Here is a 9,983-nt window from a genome sequence, read left to right as displayed (position 1 = left end):
ATTCATTAATCTATGGGAATGGCAATTGACGCGAAGATTTCTAATACTAATTCTTATTTACTTAATTACGCAAGAATGAACTTGACCAAGCATTAAATTAATCACAGAAATCGCCAAAGTGTCTGACGACAATCGAACAACGACCCATCCCGAACCATCGGATAAAATAAATTTTCTCGTATAGTTTTCTTTTTGAAACACACATACAGAAGGAATTACGTTATCATTAACCCCCACCGTTCAACCTCCAGCGAGCGGTGCTCCGTTTTGAACACCGCGCGAATGTGAGCATCCACACGGCGTCAGACGCACTAGACGGACATCCCTCCCGCCCGGCCCGAACGCTCAATGGCTCATTCTCGACATTATCATTGCTTTTTTTCATTATACATTATATAATGAAAAAAATCATTGCTGGGGTAGAGACCAATATTTAGTAAGGGTTTCGAAGTATCTAGTGAATATTCGGTAAACTATCGCTTGTGCAAAACTTTTACGGAAACTTGGTTTTTAGATAATTAGTTGATAAATAAAAATGGTTGAATTTTCTACCTGAATACATATTTCTAAGACTACTAAAATAATTGGTAGTTGTCTTTGTTAATCAAATGTTAAATATTTGTGACGTCATGTCATAACTAAATAGGTCGACGAAGTGTTACGACAATATAAAAACATATAAGATCTTTTACACAACTGTAGACGGTTTTCAGTAGGAGGGTGTGGAGTGGGAGATTCCGTAGTGACATGTTTCTACTTCACGTCGAAACGGCTTTTTTTGTTGTTGAAAACTTAGCTGAGAATCATCTTCAATTCCTTTTCCATAACTTAGTAACAGAGATGGTCAAACTAAAGTGGTAGAGACATGGCAGAATTCCTACAATGAAGCGGGACATTGAACTGTTCACCCGTGAGAGTGCAATCAAGAAAAGAGAGCGAGCGGCCCCGTTGAGGAAGTTTACAGAGGAGAAGACTCAGCCATGTTTATGCAGCACTGCATGTGGAGATGTGGACGCCCAAATCGCGCAGATTACGTAGGCCTACATGTATACAAACCTGCGGCGGAAACCCCTCTTGTCTGTCAGTGAGTGTGATTATTTTATAAAAGTAACGAAGTAACGCGTGTCGGGGCAATGTTAGTAACTGTAGTGTGATTACTGAATTATAAAAGTAACGCGTTACACTACTCCGTTACCGACAAAAGTAATATTATTACAGTAACGCCTTACTTTGTAACTTTGTAACGCGTTACACCCAACTCTGTTTATAACCAATGAATAAGGATAAAAGTCTTAATCTATATAGAGCGAGCCTTATTGGAAGATAAACCTATATTTGTTTACATACTTGGTGACTTCAGACAGATAATTATATACATTTCGTTGTGAGATGAAGACTTGAGGATTACATTTTTCCAAGCTTCTATTAAAACCATCGACACTTCAGAGAACAAGGACATGTAGGGAAGACACATTAAAGCGAACAAACCATTGTAAACCAGCATTGATGATTGATTCTGCATTTTATCCAGTGATGGGCTCATTAATCTTCCCAATATTGTTCTGTCTTCTCTCTTCCAGTGCCCCAGCCAGACCCTAACATGCCCAAACCGGAGGGACGTCAGATCATCCCGGTGAAAGGGGAGCCTCTGGGGGTGGTCAGTAACTGGCCCCCAGCCCTACAGGCAGCGCTGGCACGTTGGGGGGCCACTCAGGGGAAAAGCCCCGCACTCACTGCTCTTGATATCACGGGCAAACCGCTCTACACACTGACTTACGGTGAGACACAAGACTGGTTACAGTTTCAGATCAGTCGCAGTAACATACAACCCGTGTTAGGCAATGTGTTGAACATGTGTGATTAGTTACTGTTATTAATTACAAACTCTTAAAACAATAGAATAAATAAATATTACTTAAAGGTCACCTATTATGCAAAATCCACTTTTTCATGTCTTTTATACATCAACATGTGTCCCCTCTGTGTAAAGAGATTCTGAAAGTTTCAGGATAAAAGATTCTCTCTCTTTTTGTCCGCTGATCCATGTTATATAAAAACGCCCGTCCTGAAAAATGAGGCTGATCAGATTTTGGCCACTTTGTGATGTCATAACGATTTTTTGGCTTGTGCAGCACTTTTGAAACAGGACTGAAACAGAGGGGATTATGGGAGGCTGCAATAATCTGTTTGATATTTGGAGCCAACACTTCAGAGACATGTTTTGTATATATCTGAGACCTATAATATATTGATGAAAAACAGTATAATAGGGGACCTTTAATATATGTGTTCTCAGGGAAGGTAAATTGTGCATTGCAAAATATCTGCTTCTATTAACCTTTTAATGCACAAATTGCTTTATCAGAAGAACACACACAGTTCAAGATGTCATTCAGATAAAGAGATATTTGTGTACTCCGTGACAAGAGTTGTTTTGCTGTGGTAAGACATAACCTGTCCTCCTAACATGCCTCCTCCCCCTCCACCTTATGTCTGTTAGGGAAGCTGTGGAGTCGCAGTGTGAAGCTGGCATACACCCTCCTCAACAAGCTGGGCACCAAGAACGAGCAAATACTGAAACCTGGAGACAGGGTGAGCGAGCTGACACAATAACTAGGCAAAGTATCATGGGAGTAAAATAAACAAAAAAATGTATAGACATATAATATAAATGTCATATATATAGAGCCAAAATGAACGCTGTAAGTAGGCTACTTGTTTACCATAAGCAGGTATTTATATGGCATTTGTACAGCAATAATTCTGCACCCCAGCCTTTTCATCACTACCAAGTTTTTTCTGCTATATTTGCAGCAACAGGGTGCTAATTATAAAGTTGTATATGTCTTGGTAGGTGGCGCTGGTGTTCCCCAACAGTGACCCTGGTATGTTCTGGGTGGCTTTCTACGGCTGCCTCCTTGCTGAAGTTATACCTGTACCTATTGAAGTACCACTGTCTCGCAAAGTAAGAAAACCATGAGACATTTTCTATTCCCAAAGGATATACTTTTTTTCCCTATCTAAAAAGGTGATTTTGTTTTGTGTTTTTAGGATGCAGGTATCAGCCAGGTGGGGTTTCTGCTCGGTAGCTGTGGTGTGGGTCTCGCTCTGACCAGTGAGATCTGCCTGAAGGGTTTACCCAAAACTCCCACTGGGGAAATAATGCAGTATAAAGGTCAGTATGACTTTCAGAGCTTATTGAACCTTCTGTTATTAAAGTTGTTTTATTACCTTTTCTAATACATACAGACCTGGCGCACAAAACCAGAAGAAAAATATATATACACAATGATGCAGCATGTAAATACTTCCTTTCAGGTTCTGAAATTCATAAAACGTGCCTTTGTATTTATTAGTCCTTGCTCTAAGTCCTTTAAAAGAGGCAATGTATGTCATCATGTTGTACCAGTCAGGAATACCTGTTTTTTTTTTTCTGGCTCCTCCATTCACAGGGAATAATCCTTGAAGAGGCAATAAAGCTTGCCAATACAAGTCCAAACTTATGTTTGGGTGTAGCTGTAAGCACAGCTGGAAAGATTCTGGAAAGGTTCTATCCAATCCCTCTCTGAAACTTTAATCATCTGTTTCCAAAACAAAATAACATTCCAACATCAAAGGAAGAAAAACACCACGTTTCTCTTTTGTACTTCCAACTTCAATTTGGTTTTATTGAACTTTATTGGATAATTAGTCATTTAGGGTCATTCATCTCGATAAAAAGAAACACGTAAATGTTTCTGGTATCCTTTAGACTGTTTGGGATACAATGTAATCTGTGTTTTAATGAAGAGTTGGCAATGAATTGCAGACATAAATGTTCCCAAAAATGGTTACATAGCATTTGGAAATAAATCCCTCTTGATTTAAATTTCTCTCATAGGCTGGCCTCGACTAAAGTGGGTGGTGACTGACACGAAATACCTGACCAAGCCTTCCAAAGACTGGCAGCCGCACATCCCCACTGCCAACACTGACCCTGCTTATATAGAGGTAACAGAGCTGCTTACTGCGGGGGCAGCTTATTCCAATACCTAATAACTTTAACAATACAGTTATTGTGTAACTGTCTGTTAAAAAGGAAATTGGGAAACCTGAACTGCATCCTTATAAAGTTAATATACAAATACAAGTGTGTTCAGAAGTATTAACATGTTCCTCTCATGTTTCCTCTTGGGGTAGTACAAGGCCAGTAAAGATGGCACAGTGGTGGGTGTAGCTGTGTCTAAAGTGGCCATGTTGACCCACTGCCAAGCACTGACCCAGGCCTGCAACTACTGCGAAGGTGAGGAATGACATCATCATCTATCATCTCAAGGTTTCTTCATCAACACAGTTTTTATGAGTCTGAAGTCACTTTTGTCTTTCTTCACTTTAGGGGAAACTTTAGTCAATGTGCTGGACTTTAAGAAGGATATTGGGCTGTGGCATGGAGTTCTCACGGTAAGTGTTTGTGGAGGTTTTTTTTACATAATAAATTGAGATCGTGCATTAAAATGCCTTTAGGATTAAACCTATGTTACATATTTTGTTGAGTCGTGAGACTAAATTACCTAAAATGTTTCCAACAGCCTGTTTCATTTAGTTTCCAGTGATAGTAACGTACCCTTTGCATAAGCATCAACATTGTGATTGTCTGTCACAGTAAATATATCAAGATTTTATTCAGTTTTAGGTAACATTTTCACAATACACTGTAGACCTGGGTCTTTTTTAACAAAAATGTTTAAAGAATGAAGGATTTAAGTCATCAGATGTCTGGACCTTACGTCTTTAAGCTAAGAAATATCAGCAGCAGTCGAATGGCATCAGAGAAATACAGCTTTGTGAAACTGCTTAATGCTTCATTTATCCAGCTCCTAACAAAAACTTCCGGTTATGTTTGTTTCCAGGCCGTGATGAATAGGGTACATACTGTCAGTGTTCCCTATGCAGTAATGAAGGCGTGTCCCCTCTCCTGGGTACAGAGGGTCCACATCCACAAAGGTAACACCAGACGCCCAGCTAGAGATGTGCCATGAAAAGGAAAGTATAATAAATGGTCAACATAACTTAATTCTTATTCTTATACAGCTCGGATAGCTTTGGTGAAGTGCCGTGATTTACACTGGGCTATGATGGCTCATCGGGAACAGAGAGACACCAGCCTGGCTTCACTACATATGCTGATTGTTGCTGATGGTGCTAATCCCTGTGAGTACTTAGTGCCCCCCAGCTTTGGTTAACTACGTATTTAAAAAGGTCACAAATGAAATGCAAAATGTTGAATCCACTTTCTCTTGCTGTCTAGGGTCGGTGTCTTCTTGTGATGCCTTCCTGAACGTGTTTCAGTCCCATGGGCTGAAGCCTGAGGTCATATGTCCCTGTGCCACCTCCCCTGAGGCTATGACAGTAGCTATACGCAGGTATGTTTATAAGTCTGTCGGCAGGATTACGATAGCTGTCGGTCCGATTTCATGGAATTTGGTGGGTGGAGCACGGATAATGGAGCCGTTCCTTATCATGGGGCAAAAACACAATTTATGGTTTACTCACGTCGTCAACATTGCGAGATAGTTCTAATTCAAAAAATGTGTTCCCGACTGGGCAAATGTATTCAAACGCCCTCAAGTCAAAACAACAACATCTATCAACGAGTTGTTTAAACGCTCTTAACATGTCCATGTTGTTTTCACATCATGACTCAATGCTCATGAACACAGCTGGGCTCTAACGGTACGTCCACACTGCAGCGTCGCGTGCTTCAACGGAGACGCTTCCCATTCACTTTGAATGGGGTGACGTCTCGCTTTGCCGAACTGCATTGTGGTTCCGTCGCGTCGCATTGCTTCCGTTGTTCGCTTTGAAAGTTGAGAAAAGTTCAACTTTTCAAGCGTCAACGGAAGCGCCTGCCAATCAAATCATATGCCAGTACAAGCTCTAGCCTATCAAACCGTGTGCTTGTGTGTCCGGGGCGGGAGATTAATGTGATGGTTGTTGGTCGCACGCCAGACACAGCTTCAAGCTTCAACGCGACGCTGCCGTGTGGACGTACCGTAAGAAGGCCCAGGGAGATTAGACTGCGTCTGAATGCACCATTGGCCTTGGCGAAGGTCTGCACTTTCGAGTTTCATTCTAGTTCTTAGCATTATATAAGAGGAAAAAGACAAACACACAAAATAAGAAAACCGCCTTCTTTCTCAAATGTCTTCTTAAAAGATTATCAGAATCCACAAACGAAAAATGTAAAAGCATGGCATTGCCTCACTAATGGTTGATTTCCATTTCTACTGCTGTAGCAGGGTGGATGAAGATGTAGTCTGTTGTGTGTTGTACATGGGTGGGTGGGCAGATGGCGAACTGTGAGAACAGATGGGATGGATGGAAATGCTCATGTTCGATCAAACTCTCCCCTGTGTAGACCGGGAGTGCCAGGCACCCCCCTCCCTGCCCGTGCCATCCTTTCTTTGGGCGGCCTGAGCCACGGAGTCATCAGGGTCAACACTGAGGACAAGAACTCCGCCCTGACTGTACAAGATGTGGGACATGTCATGCCTGGAGGTGAGACAGAAGGAAAGATACATGAGTCAGATGGAAAGCAAGACAAATATATGGCCAAAAAAAAGAAAGGGCTGTGTGTCGCATTTCATTTTCACATTTTTGACGTTGCTGATGAAGCATTGTATTACTGTATGTGTTTATTACTGTCCTATACACAACATTTAATAAAATATTGAGACTTTGAAGTCATTCTAGTACTTAAAAAGGATAATGGGACTCCCCTTCAGCCCTCCAAAGTTACACAGCTCAGATTTGATATGCTCCAAATACTTAAATGTGCAACTTAAGATTTTTGGCTTGTAGTTTAAGCAATATTCCAACTTTAAAAAAGAACTTTATCATCCAGAAGGATAAAGTTGCGCGTTTAAAGAAACTGGGCAGTAATGGGCAATGTTGTGGTTACATTTATTCAATTTTTATGAATTCTATAGTTGTCTGAATGTTGGCTTTGTGTGTCTCCAGCTCTGATGTGCATTGTGAGGCCAGAAGGGCCTCCTCAGTTGTGCAAAACAGATGAGATAGGTGAGATAATAATCAACTCCCGTGCTGGGGGCAACATGTACTACGGCCTGCCTGGACTCACCAAAAACACCTTTGAGGTAAGAAAACAATTCATCTCGCCCACAATCTGCCTATTCTGTTACAGTAAAACAACTAATTTGTTTTTCTCCTGTGGTGCTTTTCCATTCTCTCTGTGTTGTTGTGTTCAGGTTATACCGGTTAACGCCAATGGAGTTCCCATTGGAGAGATCCCCTTTGTGCGGTCAGGACTCCTGGGGTTTGTTGGCCCAGTAAGTAGGACCGTTACATAACGGGACAGCAGCAGTTTGAGACATGCTGGAAACAGTCCTCTCTCTGTCTTTAAATGGGTCCGTGTTTGTTCAGTGAATGACCCCGCTGTGTATCCTCTGCAGGGCAGTCTGATCTTCGTGGTGGGGAAGATCGAGGGTCTGCTGATGGTGAGCGGGCGGAGACACAACGCGGACGACCTGGTGGCCACCGCTCTGGCCGTGGAGCCAGTGAAGACTGTGTACCGTGGGAGGTAAGAGGACCTCTGAGCTCTTCTTGATGCAAAGTGTGTGTAGAAAGATGTTGAGTGGATGCAAATGTACCACTACTGACATCTGGAGTTACAAAAGAAGCACAGCAGGGAACAACTGTCATGGTGAAGTCGTGGAAAGATGTCTGACTTCCACTCTTAAAACAATCTTTCTGTGTGCCAGGATCACTGTGTTTTCAGTCACAGTGTTTTATGATGAGAGGGTGGTGATTGTGGCGGAGCAGAGGCCGGACGCCAGCGAAGAGGACAGCTTCCAATGGATGAGCCGAGTGCTACAGGTACATCTCCTCCTCATTTGCTTTCAAATGTTTTTATTCCCGGTTCCTGGAGATCTTTGGAAGTCTTAGAGACTCTTATTTTAGATGATCAGAATTTAAGTTAATAACATGTCCTAAAGTATTATATATTTTCTATGGTAGGTGCATACTGATGAATAGTTGCATCCCCACAAGCATCACTTATTTAAGTATTGTTTGGTCTTTCATTGTGATTCTTCGTTGGTCGGGACTTTTCGTTTTCTTCTTTTGTTTTGATGGTTCTGAAGTAGCTTCTGTACAAGTAACAGGAAATAAAATAAACATATTATGTTTAATATAAGAAAATCACTTGTTGTTAGTGACAGTCTTGGTATTATTATTGTGATAACTACTGATCAACTCGTGGTTCTGTGTAGACAGGATCACCTTTCTGTCAGCCAAATTCTTGAGTCACCTTCCGTCTCCCTGTTGTTTCCTGTGCAGGCTATCGACAGCATCCACCAGGTGGGCCTCTACTGTCTGGCTCTGGTCCCTGCCAACACCTTACCCAAAACACCCCTGGGTGGCATCCACATCTCTGACACCAAGCAGTACTTCTTGGATGGCAACCTGCACCCCTGCAACATCCTATTGTGTCCCCACACGTGTGTCACCAACCTGCCCAAGCCCCGCCAGAAGCAGCCCGGTAGGCGACACTTATCTGTAGATAGTTTCTCATAAGATTAGAGACATCTTTCCATGTCCCGCGTGAGAGAGTCAGTCCGGGTTATAAAGCTTTTTGTCAAATAAAAGCCCAGTCGGCAGTGTTACATAACGCACACAAAACAGTTTCTGAATTTAGGATAGCAATGTTTCCGCTGCGTTGGCCCCTGGCTGAAGTTCAAGAGATGTCACGCAATGTGCAAACTTGAAAATAGCCACTATCCAACGACTGTGTTTTACACAATATCTTAATTAAGTTTACAATGTTTATTTTCCAGTCACGTAAAAATGAATTTATTCTAGGTCCTGGAAGGGTTACCATTGAGGTGACGGGTATGAATTGGATGTTTTGATGTGGGATTGTATGAGGTAATTGTCCATGGTCAGTGTACATAATATATGAATTATGCTATACTAATTGAATTATTTTCTGCACTTTATTTAGTTATTATTTGTATTTTATTATGTATGTATGAATGCTGCGTGTCTTTGTTGTATGTTGCCTTTTCTGAATGTTTTGATGGCACCTTAAAAGGAGTAGCTTTACTCTTCTTGTTGTACTTGTATATTGACAATAAATGATCCTATTCTATTCTACTACGTAATACACAACAGACAGGAGCAAAGCAATGTACTCTACTGTGGACACAGAATTTATTTTTCGCCTCTTAAAAAGAAAGGCCCACCAAAAAACCAATATGAGTTTAAGTGTGAGCTTTATTTAGAAAATTTGTTTACACAAGCAGTAAATTGCTTGGCTCTCTCTCTCATGGTCTCTCTGCATCTTTTACTCTGTTTCTGCTGTCCTCCTGTATCTTTCTGTTTGTCTCACACTCTGTTTGTCTTGTAGTTGGTGTAGGTCCTGCGTCTGTGATGGTGGGAAACCTCGTCGCAGGGAAGAGGATCGCCCAGGCTGCAGGCAGGGACCTCGGCATGATTGACGACCAGGATCTTGTCCGCAAGGTAAAAAGACCTTGAACACTGTAACTCCCAATATAACCGCACACTAACTCTGTATCTGATAACCTTTTCATCCCATTTCTATTTGCAAAAAAGCCACATGCTAGTCCTTTAGAATCAACAAGAACACATGATCAGTACCAATTCAACACTATGTTAACAGTTTGGTTTAAAGACTTGCCACTGGTAACAATGGTCCAGGCTCAGCAACAGCTCAGTATTATAGATGTAAGAACAATCTTGGACCTTTCTCTTTTTCTGCTCTCTTCTCTCTCTGGATGTAGCTCTGTATGTGGCCTACTGTGATGGTAAGAATGATGGACCACTTCTGGCATCTTCCCCCCACCTCTTGTCATGCTCTAATCAAATTGTATCGTGGTTTTATTTTGTGTGCTTGTGTTAAAATGTGACATAAGCCAAAAAGCATGTTCATTTTTTTTGTGTTACAAGATATGCACCTTCTGTAG

The 9,983-nt window shown here is 41.6% G+C and overlaps 1 protein-coding gene across 1 annotated transcript in view; it reads left to right on the top strand.

The window, feature by feature from the left end:
• The window catches only part of LOC104966808 (disco-interacting protein 2 homolog B-A-like), an 86,082-nt gene extending 78,499 nt beyond the window's left edge, over nucleotides 1-7,583 (top strand). The window contains exons 8-21 of the mRNA XM_010796108.1: nucleotides 1,581-1,778; nucleotides 2,501-2,592; nucleotides 2,855-2,965; nucleotides 3,052-3,175; nucleotides 3,881-3,990; nucleotides 4,180-4,282; nucleotides 4,376-4,440; nucleotides 4,890-4,983; nucleotides 5,071-5,190; nucleotides 5,288-5,402; nucleotides 6,398-6,537; nucleotides 7,000-7,136; nucleotides 7,248-7,328; nucleotides 7,452-7,583. Of these exons, the coding sequence (XP_010794410.1) occupies nucleotides 1,581-1,778; nucleotides 2,501-2,592; nucleotides 2,855-2,965; nucleotides 3,052-3,175; nucleotides 3,881-3,990; nucleotides 4,180-4,282; nucleotides 4,376-4,440; nucleotides 4,890-4,983; nucleotides 5,071-5,190; nucleotides 5,288-5,402; nucleotides 6,398-6,537; nucleotides 7,000-7,136; nucleotides 7,248-7,328; nucleotides 7,452-7,583 (1,622 nt within the window). The remainder of the gene's footprint in view (nucleotides 1-1,580; nucleotides 1,779-2,500; nucleotides 2,593-2,854; nucleotides 2,966-3,051; nucleotides 3,176-3,880; nucleotides 3,991-4,179; nucleotides 4,283-4,375; nucleotides 4,441-4,889; nucleotides 4,984-5,070; nucleotides 5,191-5,287; nucleotides 5,403-6,397; nucleotides 6,538-6,999; nucleotides 7,137-7,247; nucleotides 7,329-7,451) is intronic.
• Nucleotides 7,584-9,983: the final 2,400 nt, after the last annotated feature.

This window comes from Notothenia coriiceps, unplaced genomic scaffold (genome assembly GCF_000735185.1).
Source record: "Notothenia coriiceps isolate Sejong01 unplaced genomic scaffold, NC01 NC01_scaffold00037250, whole genome shotgun sequence".
In the NCBI taxonomy this organism is placed as follows: domain Eukaryota; kingdom Metazoa; phylum Chordata; class Actinopteri; order Perciformes; family Nototheniidae; genus Notothenia; species Notothenia coriiceps.
The sequence above is the reverse complement of the archived record's forward strand: the minus strand, read 5'-3'. Positions and strand labels throughout refer to the sequence as shown.